At 44.0% G+C, this 15,885-nt stretch overlaps 1 protein-coding gene across 1 annotated transcript in view; it reads right to left on the bottom strand.

Annotated features, from left to right (window-relative positions):
* The window catches only part of LOC311239438 (sodium- and chloride-dependent GABA transporter 2-like), a gene marked incomplete at both ends in the record, with an annotated part of 118,304 nt that extends 102,644 nt beyond the window's left edge, over positions 1 to 15,660 (bottom strand). The window contains 2 exons of the mRNA XM_084327743.1: positions 15,227 to 15,359; positions 15,655 to 15,660. Of these exons, the coding sequence (XP_084183869.1) occupies positions 15,227 to 15,359; positions 15,655 to 15,660 (139 nt within the window). The remainder of the gene's footprint in view (positions 1 to 15,226; positions 15,360 to 15,654) is intronic.
* Between the last annotated feature and the right edge of the window lie 225 nt (positions 15,661 to 15,885).

Here is a 15,885-nt window from a genome sequence, read left to right on the forward strand (position 1 = left end):
TGACTGAGCTGTAACCTCTGTGTCACACACACACACACACACACACACACACACACACACACACACACACACACACACACACACACACACACACACACACACACACACACACACACACACACACACACACACACACACACACTTCAACTTAGCTTTGCTTCGCTTGAACCCCCGTCCCTCCCACCTGACCCCCACATGCGTTTGCACATGCAAAAATACTTGTTTGACTTATGTTTACGTCCACTTCCGTCTGAGAGGGACTCAGATGTGGTAAATGCAGTCACATAGGATAGTAACATACAGAGACTACTTCAAGGATACAACAAGCAAGATATTGAACATTACCTTGCTAGATAACTAACAAACACACACAATAAACTGGACTGGTCGGACAACACTGAGGCCCTCTACAGGAAGGGACAGAGCAGGCTGTTCTTTCTGAGGAGACTCAGGTCGTTCGACGTGTACAACCGACTGTTGCTATCTTTCTTACCAGTCGGTTGTAGCCAGCGTCCTCTTTTCTGCTGTGGTGTACCGTGTGCTGGGGGGGCAACATCAGCTCGAGGGACTCCAGCAAGCTGAATAAGCTGGTGAAGAAGGCTAGCTCCGTAGTGGGTGGTGAGCTGGATAATCTAGAGGTGGTGGCTGAGAGGAGGATGAGGAAAAAGCTAGAAGCCATCTTGGAGAACCCCTCCCACCCCCTCTATGAGGAGCTAGCCAGAATGAAGAGCACATTCAGCCAAAGACTTCCCCCCCCCCCAAAACACACCACAAACCGCCTGGGCCGGTCCTATATACAACCAAGGGCTCGGACGGCCGACTCTGCGGTCAGGAGAACTATCATTGTCAAAACTTGGGACGCGAGAACTCAAGACTCATATCCACGTGCACTCACTGGACTATCTTGTTTTTTGTACTTTTTATATTGTATTTGTATTTATATTTTATATTGTATCTATAGTATATATATAGATACTGGACTGTATAGGACTGTGAAGCTCTGTACCCCCCCCCCCCCCCCCCCCCCCCACCCCCCCCCCCCCCCCCATGCTGCTTTGACACCTGAATTTACCCAAGGGGATTAATAAAGGATCATCTTATCTTATACCACACACACGCACACACACACACACACACATACACACACACCCACCCACCCACACACACACACGCACGCACGCACGCACGCACGCACACGCACGCACACACACACACACAGTCACACACACACACACACACACGCACACGCACACACACACACACACTTGTTTTTGTTTGTTTTTGTCCTGACTATGATATACTGCAGATGACTAACCCACAACTAAAATTCAACTAAATGATGTTATCTTGGTAACAGTTGCCTGCTTTGCAATTTTATTGACTTATCCCACTTTAGCCTCAACACACACACAGACACACACGTCACACACACATTCACACACACACACACACACGTCACACACCACACACACATGATGCCGGTAACGCGTTACTAAGTAACGCGTTATTGTAATCTGATTACTTTCCCCCGAAAATAGTAATCTAACGCGTTAATCTTTAAAAGCCAGTAATCTGATTGCAGTTACTTGTCCAAGTGGCTGTGCATTACTATTTCGTTACTATCTCATCATAAATTCATAATGCAGGCGGAATGCAGTATTTTATTTCGTTTTCGACAGTCAAAAATACATTTTTGAGCTGTTTTTCTTATTTGGGAGTGACGTGGTGTGGCAGTGAAAGGGTTACACAAGAATGTGTCCTCGCGGCGTGACTGGACTCTCTGTCTGTGAGTTACTCTGCTTTGGCCCAATCACATTCCCCATCCACAGTCTGCGAATCAGAGGCAGAGTAGGGCGGGTCTTCACAGCACGTCATGTGACATATGCGCCAATCGTCTGACAGCAGGGCTCCGTTGCATTCGTCTGAGAATTCCACCCCAAAACGCTTGTCTAAACGAAGTGAAACCGCAAGAAGACTAGAGAGACATTTATAAAAACAATTTAATAGTTACAGTTGATATAATTGAATAGTTCAGCCTGCATTTGTTAGATGTGAATGGATACACTGGTTTTGTAAAACCACTGGCTGGCTGCTCTAATGCTCTCCCACAGTTCTCCAGGTGGGAGAACACGAGTGACAGAGAGAGGGGAGAGAGACACACACACACACACACACACACACACACACAAGCACAAGCACACGCACACACGCGCACACACACACACACATACACACAGAGAGGGAGAGAAGGGATTATATTATAATAATAATAATTATTATTATTATTATTATTATTATTATTATTATTATTATTATTATTATTATTATTATTATTATTATTATTATATTAGAGATGTAGGCTGTCTGGGTGGGGTTGGAGAGAAAGAGGCATGGGGTGAGAGAGAGAGAGAGAGAGAGAGAGAGAGAGAGAGAGAGAGAGGGTGAGAGAGAGAGAGAGAGAGAGAGAGAGGGGTGAGAGAGAGAGAGAGAGAGAGAGAGAAAAGCTCTTATTTGCCAGATTTACAGTTAATTTACATGTTAAAGAGAGACTGCTTGTATGTTTATAGAGAGACATTTATAAAAACAATTTAATAGTTACAGTTGATATAATTGAATAGTTCAGCCTGCATTTGTTAGATGTGAATGGATACACTGGTTTTGTAAAACCACTGGCTGGCTGCTCTAATGCTGTGAGCATCATAGACTGTTGCTTTACCATACTTGATGGTACAGAAGCTGAAGCACTAGTTTAACAATTTACGTTATGTGCAGAGAAACAAGTTAAAAACAATTTATGCACTTTCAATAAAGCGTTTAAAAAAACTGTTGGGGGAACGACGACGACTTCGTAACCTAGTTACTTTCAAAGTAACTAAGTTACTCTGATAATCAAGTAATCAGTAAAGTAACTTGGATTACTTTTTAAATGAGTAATCAGTAATCAGTAATCGGATTACTTTTACAAGTAATCTGTGGCATCACTCAGAGGAATAGAAGCGGAGACGCTCGAACCAGCAACTTGGGTCTGCTTGCAATCAGTTCCAGAAGGACCAAAGAACTGGACGTCAATGCAGTGATCGATCGCTTCGCTGCAAATCACAACAACAGGCGGATCGTTCTCCTGTGACTGGTGGTGAGTACCATGCAGTCTTTGTTGACACACACACACACACACACACACACACACACACACACACACACACACACACACACACACACACACACACACACACACACACAGGAATGTACGGGCCGCCGTGCCCATTTTAATGTCGGGCGGCTGTGCCCATTTTAATGTCGGGCGGCTGTGCCCATTTTAATGTCGGGCGGCTGTGCCCATTTTAATGTCGGGCCACACACACACAGACACACACACACACACACACACACACACACACACACACACACACACACACACACACACACACACACACACTCACAGACACAGACACACTGGAATGTAGGGTCTTCTTCTTTCTAGTTTAATGTATAGGGTCGCCGTGCCCAGTTGACTACTGCTCTCATGGTGGCTGTTACCGTGGTGAATGAATGGTGCATGTCAGAAATGTAGTCATATTATTATAGGCTATGTTTTCGTTGTCCTTGTGATTTGTCATTATCTGATATATATATATTTCGTTGCTATACCCTTTGTAGAAACGAAATCTTAAATATTACACCTTTCCTTTGGTTACTTTTCTTTCAAGCGTTGTTTTAAATTCTAATCATACTTGTGTTGTTATTATAATAGATAAGATTGGTTCCGCCCTGTTGTGGTAGTACCCGGACCGAGGACCGGGGTACAGGAAGAGTGCTTGATGTACGGATGCACAAGAGAGAGGGTGCCTTGATGTACGGATAGACAACGTAAATAAAAGCCAGTAAAGAAACCCTAGCCTAGCCTGTTTATTCCTAGTTAGGAATACTGGAAACAACAAACATAACATGGTGTCAGATAATGGAACTGGCGACGCGGAGTTGAATCAACGTCAAGAAGGAATGTGCTGGATTCCGAAGGCACAAATGTGCGCACTGCTATCGAGAGGATCAGCATGCGAGCATGTCTAGTGAAAGTGAAAGTGATCGAGCTAACGACGTGAGTGAAAACGTTTCAACCAATCAAGAAGGAGACCAAGAAAATCCTGCACCCGTAGTGTTTCCCGTCATGGATAAGCTCAGTCCTCCCACACCCATGCAGTTCAGTGGCAATCTTGCTGATAATTGGAAGAGATTTAAGCAGAGATTTAGTATTTACTTGGCTGCAAGTGGGGCGGGGGGAGGAGATGAGAACAGAAAAGTGGCTATATTTTTGCATGTAATAGGAGAAGATGCATTGGATATTTACAACAGCTTTCAGATAGATGAGGGAAATATAACATTGACTGAGCTAGTGACAAAGTTTGAGGAGTACTTTGTGCCCAGTAAAAATGTCACTTTTGAGAGATATAAGTTTTTCTCTGCCAGTCAGAAAACAGGTGACAGTTTTGATCAGTACTTAACTGAACTACTTACGTTGAGCAAGTCATGTGAATTCGAAGATTTAAGAAACTCATTAGTCAGAGATAGAATAATATGTGGAATTCCTGATAATGGGCTCAGAGAAAGATTACTACGTGAACATGATTTAACGCTAGAGAAAACAGTTCACATGTGCAGAGCAGCAGAAACCACTCGTGCACAAGCAAAGGAGCTGCGCACGGATGAGTCGGCAGCAGTGCATGCCGTGAAATGAGAGGGACAACGCCCAAAACAGTTTGTAAAACAAAAGCCTACAGAGCAAAGTCCCAGGAGTCCAAACAGTAGATGTGGAAGATGTGGAGGCAAGCATATGTCTAGGGCATGCCCTGCTTATGGGAAAGTCTGCCACAAGTGTGGGAAGGATAACCACTTTGCGAAGTATTGCAGAGCTGAGGCTTCAGGGATGAAAGTGAACACAGTGGAAGAAGAGCCAGAGGAGTTCTTTGTGGACTCAGTAGTACAGCCTAGCACGGCAGAGGCGGCAGAATGGATAGTCCCATTAACTGTGAATGAGACCATAATTCCATTTAAGATAGACACTGGTGCACAGGTCAACCTGTTGTCCATAGACGATTACAGGACCCTCACAGTTAAGAGCAAAATACACCCTGTGAAAGTAAAAGTGACTGGTTATACAGGAGAGACTGTTCCAGTTAAGGGGTGTTGTGTAGTGACTCTAAAGCACAAGGGACAGCAGTTAAGGGCACAGGTGCTCATAGTAGAGAAGAGTGTACAGCCAATCCTAGGTCTGAGTACCTGTGAAAAGCTTGACTTAGTGAGGAGGGTGTTTGTAGTGAATTCCCAGACTAGCACAGACCACAAAGCAGTCATGCAGGAGTACAGCGATGTCTTTGAAGGACTAGGATGCTTGCCTGGTGAGCACAAGATATGTGTGGATGACACAGTGACTCCTGTAGTGCATGCGTGCAGAAAGATTCCATTTGCACTGAGAGACAAACTCAAAAAGGAGTTAGCCCGCATGGAGAAGATGGGCGTCATAAAGAAAATAGATGAGCCAACAGATTGGGTGAGCTCACTAGTAGTATTGACGAAGACAAATGGATCTCTACGCACCTGTCTCGATCCACGGGATCTAAACAGGGCTATAAAGCGTGAGCATTTCAAGCTTCCAACAAGAGAAGAGATCATGTCACAGTTTGCCGGTGCTAAATGGTTTAGCAAGCTGGATGCGTCAACAGGCTTCTGGCAGATGAAGCTGGATGAGGCAAGCTCAAAACTGTGCATGTTCAATACACCAGAAGGAAGGTTTCGCTTTCTGCGTTTACCTTACGGTATTCTGTCTGCGCCCGAAGTTTACCACAAGACAATCCATATGATCTATGAGCACATAGAGGGAGTGGAGACCATGATGGATGACATCATCGTGTGGGGATCCACAAGAGAAGAACATGATGCACGGCTGAGGGAAGTACTGGATCTGACACGCAAGTCCAATCTGAAATTAAACCGAGACAAGTGTGAGTTTGCAGTGAAAAGCCTTACCTTTGTGGGAGATGTGATTTCAGAGCAAGGTGTCAAGCCGGATCCAAGGAAGACGTCAGCCATAGTGAACATGGAACGTCCACAGAGCAAAGAAGATGTGAGGAGATTTCTGGGAATGGTCACATACTTGGCTAAGTTTATCCCCCAGTTGTCTGCCCAGTCAGCACCACTCAGAGGGCTTCTAGAGCAGAAGAACGAGTGGGAATGGTCTCATGAGCAGGAAGAATGCTTCAAAATGCTGAAAGAGATCTTAACCAAGGAACCAGTGCTCAAGTTTTATGACCCAGAATGGAGCACTAGGATATCGGCAGATGCTTCTCAGTACGGCCTAGGAGCAGTACTGCTACAGATGTATGACAACAGCTGGCAGCCCGTAGCCTACGCATCTCGTGCATTGACAAGTGCTGAAGTTAGATATGCACAAATAGAAAAGGAACTTTTAGCCAGCACATATGCATGTGAACGTTTCCATCAGTACATATACGGAAAGGCTTTTGAAGTGGAAACAGACCACAAGCCCCTAGTATCAATAATGGCCAAGCCCCTCAATGATTGTCCTCTGAGGATTCAGCGACTGTCAATCAGACTGCAGAAATATGATGTGAACATGGTCTATACACCAGGAAAATTCATGTTTACTGCTGACACGCTCTCACGCGCAGTCAACAAAATGGAAAGTCCAAATGAAAATAGAAATACAAGCCTATGTTGACATGATTGTCACATCACTTCCTGTGTCTGCTGAGCGAACAGAGAAGATCAGGAAAGCAACTGAACTAGATGACACAATGAAAGAGCTCAAGAAGACCATACTGAAAGGGTGGCCTGAGCAAAAGCGTGAATGCCCGGGTCAGATCCAAGATTACTGGGCATGCAGATCAGAGCTCTCAGCTGCTAATGAAATTGTTTTCAAAGGAAGCAAGTTTGTCATCCCGGCATCCATGCGCAAGGAAATGCTGCAGAAAGTGCATGAGGGACATTTGGGTGAGGAAAAATGTAAACGTAGAGCGCGTGAAGTAATGTACTGGCCAAGACTCAACCAAGACATCAGCCACACCACAGCTGCATGTGAAATATGTCTCACCTACAGGTCTAAACAACAAGCAGAGCCGCTCATGCCCCACCCTGTACCTGATCGCCCGTACCAGAAGGTCGGAGTCGATTTGTTTGACTGTAACTGTAAAAGCAACATTGTAGTCACAGATTACTACTCCAACTACCCGGAAGTTGTAACACTGCAGTCAACATCCAGCAAAACAGTCATAGCCTACCTGAAAACAGTCTTCGCGAGACATGGAGTTCCCTGTGAGCTGTTTTCAGATAATGGGCCACAGTTTTCCAGCAGCGAGTTTGCTTCGTTTGCAGAGGACTGGGGTTTTCACCACGCCACCTCAAGCCCGAACTACCCGAGATCCAATGGGCTCGCAGAGAGTTCAGTCAAGATCGTCAAGGCCCTCATGAAGAAGGCTCAAGATGGACAGGAGGAGTTCCAGAGGAGTCTGATGATATACAGGAGTGCCCCATTGGAAAATGGTTTGTCCCCAGCCCAGATGCTGATGGGAAGGCGCTTACGCACTAACCTTCCTATCCATGAGAACCTGTTGACACCAGAAGGAGCGCACAAAATCAGCTCAAGGAAACAAGAACAAAAAGAGAAACACAAATTGCAACATGACAAGAAGGCAAAACACTTACCAAGCCTCAAGCCAGGCGATACAGTCCGTATCCTGGATCACACAACAGGCACATGGAGACAAGGAGGACGCGTGCAAAGAGAAGTTTCACCACGCTCATACCAGATCCAGACAGACCATGGTGCTTCTCTGAGACGAAACCGTGTGGATTTGAGACCACAGGTGACAGTCCCAGAGACAGACTCTCAACAACGAAGCACTGCAGAGGTGTTAGATGCTCCCAGGAGTGAGCAGTTTTGTCAGAGTTCCCCAGACCGCAGTGACTCTGTCATGCCAAAAGGGGGCAGCACGCCCTCTGAGACCTGCTGCAGGCCTAAAAGGACTGTTAAACCTCCTGAGAGACTTATTGCACAGTGCTGAAAGGCATGTGGACTGTGGACGTGGATAGGGTAAAGAAAAGAGGACACTTGATGATGAAGGTTAAATGAAAAAAAAAAAAAAAAAGAAAAAGGATTGTAAAGAAAGATTTGATGCATATGCTTATTGTTTGAATGCATACGTTCATGTTTAAAATTTATGTTTATTATTGGAATGTACAGGTTTAAGAACAGTCGGAAACGAACGTTTTGTTATAGACGACTACAGGAAAAGAACAAGTTGTTTCTGTTTAAAAGAAGGGAAGATGTGTTGTTATTATAATAGATAAGATTGGTTCCGCCCTGTTGTGGTAGTACCCGGACCGAGGACCGGGGTACAGGAAGAGTGCTTGATGTACGGATGCACAAGAGAGAGGGTGCCTTGATGTACGGATAGACAACGTAAATAAAAGCCAGTAAAGAAACCCTAGCCTAGCCTGTTTATTCCTAGTTAGGAATACTGGAAACAACAAACATAACAATACTGACTGAGAGACCTTTTACGCACGAACATCAGATTACCACCCCCGATATAATGTCGAGCTTTATTGGGTTATTGGGTGCTTGCATTGGTGTATAACGCTAAACATTTAGTAACGTGCATTTTCAATGATGTAGCCTATATTAGCCGTTATTTTGTTTGTTGCAGTAAAATTCATTAGCACCTGCTATAAACAATCCAGCCCCCCAAAGCTCCTGCAAGGCCAATTCTCTGGCGCCGCCACTGGCTACGCCCTCTCAATGAGAATCCGCGCTGCCAGGTGAAAAGAAGCAGTTGATTGGCTGGACGTGTGTCGGAGGAAGCACGTGATAGCCTCCACTCTCCCAGACCGACTGTGGGGGGTAAGTGCGCAGCGACCAGGAAGGGGATTGGGAATTGGCATAACGACTAACATTGGGATGGGAGAAAATCGGAGGAAAATGGAGGGGGGAAAAGATAAAAAAATAAAAAATAAAAAATCTACTCCAACATCAGAAACTTGACCATCTGAATATTTTAGTCTCTCAAGCCGATTAGAACATGGTTTAAGAGTAGTGTTTGTGTTTTCCCTTGAACTCTTACCATCAGTAGACATGAAGGCTTGGCCGGATAACGGCAAAAACAATCACTCAAAAAGCGAGTAATATGTACAAAATATCAACTGAGTCATGATTGATTATAAAATATCTTTATAGATTTAGTTCCCCTTCGTGACTTTTGTAAACACCAGAAAAGGCGTCCCTGGCTGCAAACAGTGAAATTGATAAACAGCGACCGGAAGAAGCGTAAACACAAAGGTCTATCTCTGTAGGGATCCTCTTTTAGTGGACATACTGTGAGGGCTGTGTGTGTGGGTCATGAGCAGATAACAGGGACTCTTAAAGTTATCCGTGACACGGACAACCACTAGACTGCTTACGCAGATATTTTAGGAGAGGGGAAAAATGTAACAACAGAAAACAACCTTTACAGGTGGAAATCTAAAAGTTAGTAATTAAGAAAATAAATCAAGTCACAAAAAACAGGACTACTCTCAATAAAGAAGTATAGTATAAAAGTAAATAAGCCACAAGGATACCTCCTAATAAAGGAGTTTATATTTGAAAAAGTAAAACAATAGACCTCCACTAAGGGAGTTTATGTGTAGAATCACGTGAGTAGCCTAAAATAAGAATGACTACCATAAAGCTCAATACTGAATCAGAGATCAGACTACACTTCAATATAATGAGCGTGACCAAAAGGACAACCAACACTAGGAAATGAAAAAGCAGTTGACACTGCGATCTCCAAACTTAAATAGACTCCACATGGCCATAGGCAATGCTGGACTGCATCAGGTGCAATCAAGCCCACACACCTGCCAACCCATGAGGCAATTAACCACAGGGAACAGGGATTGACAGCTATCCCTCACAGAGAGGTGAAATAAAGCAAAAATAGACAGCTGTCCCTCACAGAAAGGTGAAATAAGGCAAAAACCATGACACATACATGCACCGCACGTTTGCCCATTTAACTCTTAACCAACTTAATTAATGTATTACTATTAGGGCTGGGACTTTATCGCATTAATTTCGATTAATTAACACAGAAAGAATTAAAAGTCAAAAGAATTTATGCATTTAATCGCATGATGATTTTTCTTTATTGTGTAAGAATGTTATCTTTCAAAGGAGACCAGACTCAGGCATGTGCTATAAGTATATAGTATAATCAATCGCAAATTAGTTTTTTTCTTAGTCTGGTTTGTTAAAAAAAATTAAAATAAAAAAGAGAAATTGAGGTAGCCAATACAGATTTTGCTGCTTAAACGTATGTATAATGTTCTTTGATTCACTCGTATACCAAAATTCATTTTAATTGAAAAATGTTGCTTTTTGCATCAAATATTGATATGCGATTAAAATGTGATTAATTTCGATTAATTAACTATAAAGTCTCGAATTAATTCGATTAACATTTTTAATCGAGTCCCACCACTAATTACTATCAATGCAAGTTAACTTTACCTTAGTCTGTTGATAGTCTACGTGAAACTATAAGAGAGGATAATGTATAGCTACGAGGTCATTGTCGCAAAATAATTGACCGACACAGAGTTTAAAATACCGAGGCGCAGCGCCGAGGTGTTTTAAACGTCAGTGAAGGTCAATTATTTTGCGACAATGATCGAGTATAGCTATACATTATCCCGCTTATTACATGGCTAACTTACTAACAAATATACCTAATTCATTGTACACCATCGACAAGACGAGATCAAATGCAAACGCAGTTGTTCTGTGGCTCTGTCAGCCCAAATAAAGTGATTATTATTATCGGCAGGTCTGTGGTCTGATTGCACTGATGACTGAGTGCAGCTGTGCATATGCTGAGCAGCACTGATACAGTGTTGTAGTGGGCTTGATTGCGGTCATTATTGCTTGGCAGAGGTCCGTTATCGTGTGATAATGGACCTCTGACGCGCGCTATTGACCAATCACAAGCAAGCATTTCGGCGATTGTGAAAACGCCATGTAATAAAACACAATAACATTGCAACTACAAGTGTTCTTACATTTGTTCAATAAGGTCACGTCTTGAGGAACCTTTGAGGGTTGGTTCTTGAACTTCAGCTGGTACCTCAGGTGATGGATTCTCAAGTGTGTGTTGGTCAGCAGCCTCAATCCTTTGATCTGCTATGGCTGGTCCCATGAGATGATCTTAACCTTTCTGTCTCAGTACAGCACCGGCTTCTGTCTGAATGGTGTATGACCTTGGTTGGATTTCACTGAGAACTGTTGCTTTCTGTGGTCACCAGTCTGGAATTCAGGGAGGTTCCGTGTTCCTTTGTCATAAATCATAATAGACAGTGACTAGTAGTCTGTAGTAGTCCCTATTCCCATAGGTCACTGCCGAAATCTTTACGAGGTTTGTCAGGCACTGGGTGTGGCTTGGGGGACCACGCAGGTAGTTAATCCAGGAATGTTTTGCAGTTTGACAGTTTGACAGGTTATTGACTGGTGATGTCCCAAGGCGTGGTGGTGACACGGCTTGACTGGTAGAAGTCCGTCCCACCGTCCTTTGCTTTGTGCTCTTCACTGTCTGCACTGACGTTTCCACTAACCCATTATTAGACTGTCGGTAGTGAGTAGGGATGCCCCGATCACGTTCTTTGCCACCGATACCGATCACCGATCGTCTTGAGCCATATCGGCCGATACCGATCCGATATCGATTGTTTTTGATTAAAAAAAAATAATAAAAAATATTTTATATCATTTTTTTTTAATTTTTATAAAATATATATATTATATAATTATACTTGTAGTTGTATTATCTGCGAGACATCGCCACCACGCAACAAGTCAAAATGCTCGCTATCTCCACTGTCTGTGTGTATACTCTGCTTTGATCAAATCACATTCAGCATGCCCTCAGCAGGGTATATCTGCGGCTCTGCAGATATACGGCTCTGCAGATATACCCTACTCCCTCAGCTAGCCCCGTTTGTGACTGCGATGCAAGCCGGGGCTCGAATACGCATCGAATCACTGTTATAAGACATTGATATCAGGAGCTATCTGTAGCTACTGCTAGCCGGATAGATAACGTTAAGACAACGCCTCAGTGAACTATTTAGTTTAATGGGACGTTTCGTTTTGAACAGTGAGCTAACGTGAGCTATCATGCACGTCTACTAGACTATTGCTGGAGCATTTGTTGATATCAGGAGCTATCAGTAGCTAGCCGGCTAGATACCGTTAACAATGCCTCATGTATTAAACTAAAAGTGAATAGTTGACTGGGTCATTCTGTTTAAACAGTAACGGTAGCTAACGTTAGCTCACAGAGCTCGCATGCACTAGGTTAGAGCAGACTATTGCCCGAGCTTGTTTACACGGGGAAGGGAGGAGGAGGAGGAGGAGGAGGAGGAGGAGGAGGAGGAGACGGAGCGTCTGAGACAGAACTCAGCGAGTGAGATCTCGTTTTTCGATCGGTTTTGACGATCGGCGAAAATAAAGCATTATCACCGATCACCGATCGCATATTTATACTGATTATCGGCCGATAACGATCGGTGGCCGATCGATCAGGGCATCCCTAGTAGTGAGGACTTGATGTTGTGTGCACAAATGTTCATTACCCGACAAATTGTCGGAAACTTGTGTTTGGAAATTGCGGCCCCTTGTCTGTGAAGACTTGCTTGGCACGCCATGTTTGGAGAATATGGGTTTCATGGAAGTTATGTAGTATCTAGTCTAGTCTATAGACTGAATGCTAGTATGTAACCACAATGTAGTCTTTCCCTTCAGAAACAAATAGTGCCTACCTTCTGATAAGGTCCATCAGGCACTCTGTGTGGCTTCAGGCGCTCATCAGGATTGATTGCTTGCTTGTTATACAATGGCATGCACATTTCTTGATTCTGATTGGCTGAAACACTTCTGCCGTTGTTATTTCTCATAACACACTCCACGTGATCCCAGAACCCGCCCACAACCGAATTACTTTGTTTCCGAATCACTCCGCTGTTCGTGTTTTTAAGAATGAAACCAAGATGGCGGACAATAATCTTTATGAATGGATGTATTGATATCGTCATAACGACTCATTCAAAAACGATTCTGTCACGTGGAATGTGTTAGTTGCTTACCCACTGTTGGATTATGTAATTGGTTGGTCATGACTCATTGTGAAACAAAATATAAATCGCGGGAAGTGTGGTGTTAGATGCATTCGTTGTAGAACCTCCTCTCCTTCAAAAGGACACTGTCATTTCACTGTTAATAAAATGTTCAATCAATCAATCAATCAATCCAATAACAACCGCTAACTTTTATTTTATTTTTAATTGCAGTGTGGACAAATATAAGCGTACTGTAAACTCTGTGTTTAAGCTGGACTTTAAACACAGGATAGTTGCTACAAAGTAAACCCAGAAAGTGACTCAATATAACTGAAAACAAAACAAACGAGCACGGTAAAAAGATAGTGTGGCTTCCCTGTGATAATTACCCAAATTCCCTGCCGCTGCACACCTGTGAACACATACATATAGACTGCACCTAAGCGCACATGAGCCCCGCCTCCTGTGCCCACTGCCTGCTAATTGGTCAACACTTTCATGATGACACGGTGCCTTCATACAATAACATAACGGCAGAAAATCATTAAATTGGCTACAACACCCCGGCCCCCAATTGATACTATATAAACACGTAACAATTCAATGCATGCAAGTGATTGTAGCCAAGTGCGTAGTCCGCGTTGATATTTAATTCGTAATGTCCAAAGTTCATGTAGTCCGAAGGAAAACAGATACTAGTCTAATTAGCTTCCAAAAGAAGACAGATCTTGGTGATCGGTCGCTCCAGAATGTTATACTTGGTCTGAATTTTCACAGATCGCACAAGTCCATGTCTGTCAGGAAAGGTCTGCAGTACCTTGCCCAACAGCCAGGATCCACGAGGGGCATTAGAGTCCGCAATCATGATGATGTCCCCTGTGGCAAAGTTCCTCTTGTCCTTTGTCCACCGTTGTCTCTCCTGCAACAGTGGTACATATTCTCGAATCCACCTGTGCCAAAAGAGGTTGGAGAGGAATTGAACTTGCCTCCATCGACGTTTAGAATAAGAGTAAATTTTGCTGAAGAGCCCTGGTGGTAGGGAAGGTTTGCCCTTTAACAGGAGAATGTGATTCGGGGTCAAGGTTCAAGGTAATTTGGATCCTCTGAGGCTTTTGTAATGGGACGGTCGTTCAATATGGCCTCCACTTCACACAGGAATGTTTGCAATCCTTCGTTGTCTAGATGTTGTTGATGAAGAACGGAAGTCAGCACCTTCCTGACCATGCGAATGACCCTTTCCCACACTCCTCCATGATGAGATGCAGCTGGAGTGTTGAAACTCCACTTTACTCCAAGATGAAGTAGTGAGTTTGATATTTTCTCCTGGTTTAGGTGAGTTAGAGCTTCTCTCAGCTCACGTTCTGCCCCAACAAAGTTGGTTCCGTTGTCGGACTTAATGTGTGACACTTGGCCTCTTCTAGAAATTAATCTGCGTATAGCGTTAATGCAAGAACTGGTGTCCAATGAGTAGGCCATTTCCAGATGGACTGCCCGGCTGGCCATGCATGTAAAAATAACTCCATATCGTTTGATGAGGCCACGGCCTCTCTTCACCTCAAATGGTCCAAAGTAGTCTATGCCGAAATTTGTGAACGTGGAAGGTCAGCTTGCAACCTTTCCTTTGGTAAGTCTGCCATCTTTTGCTCACCCAGCTTTCCTCTGTTTCGTCGACAGACAACGCAGGAGTTGAGTACTTTTCTGGCAGCCGCATTTGCTTTGGTGATCCAGTACCGTCTGCGAAGTCCTGAAAGCAGGTGGTTCCTTCCACAATGTCCCAGCTGTTCATGCACGTGGCGTAAGATGAGAGTGGTGATGTGTTGACCTTTAGCAAGAATGACTGGATGTTTTATATCATCGGGCATTGCTCCTTTGCTAAGTCTTCCTCCCACTCTCAAAAGCCCGTGATCCAGTACTGGATCAAGTTTGCAAATGTGGCTGCCTTTCTTTACTCCAGATGTTCCTTCTTTTAAAGCAGTGATTTCGTCACTAAACTTGTCCATTTGACAGTATTGAATGATGGCTCTTTCCGCAGTGTCGATGTCTTCAGGACATAAGGTGTGACCACCCATTGTGGCTCTGAAACTCTTCATGTCCTCTTCCACTTTGTTCTTGTGAGTTATGTCAAACTCGGTGCTGGACAGAGCAGCTTGTAGTTCTTCTCTCCTTTGACGCAGCACCTGCAGCGTCTTCCTCAGCTGGAGAAACCACGCAACTGAGGTCTTAAGTCTGTTCCATGAGGAGAAGTAAGTTATCAGCTGATTTGTTGCTTCTGGTGCGTCGTTGATGATGAAAGCATTAACTGAGGCCTCTCCTCTGACCTCTGGGTCATCGCTGTTGATGGAACTTGAATCCATAATGTTAAGAGGCCATTCTTCCTCACTTTTGGAAAGGAACTCCGGGCCGTGGATCCATCTACTGCAGGTGAGAATGTGTTCAACTTTCACCCCGCGGGAGGCCTCATCTGCTGGGTTCCGCTTTGTGTCAACGTACCTCCATTGTGATATCTGTCGCTTCTCTGATAGCAGCAATCCGATTAGCAACAAAGGTGTGAAAGTGCTTTGTTTCATTCCTGATGTATTTTAACACCGTTGTGCTGTCTGTCCAGAAGGTCGAGTTTTCCAGCTCCAGTTGTAACTCTGATATCAGGAGCTTGTCAACTCTTGCCGCCAGTACAGCAGCTGTCAGTTCCATCCTTGGAATTGTCACACTCAGGAGCAACCC

This window comes from Notolepis coatsorum (assembly GCF_963971535.1).
Source record: "Notolepis coatsorum genome assembly, chromosome: 13".
Lineage (NCBI taxonomy): Eukaryota > Metazoa > Chordata > Actinopteri > Aulopiformes > Paralepididae > Notolepis > Notolepis coatsorum.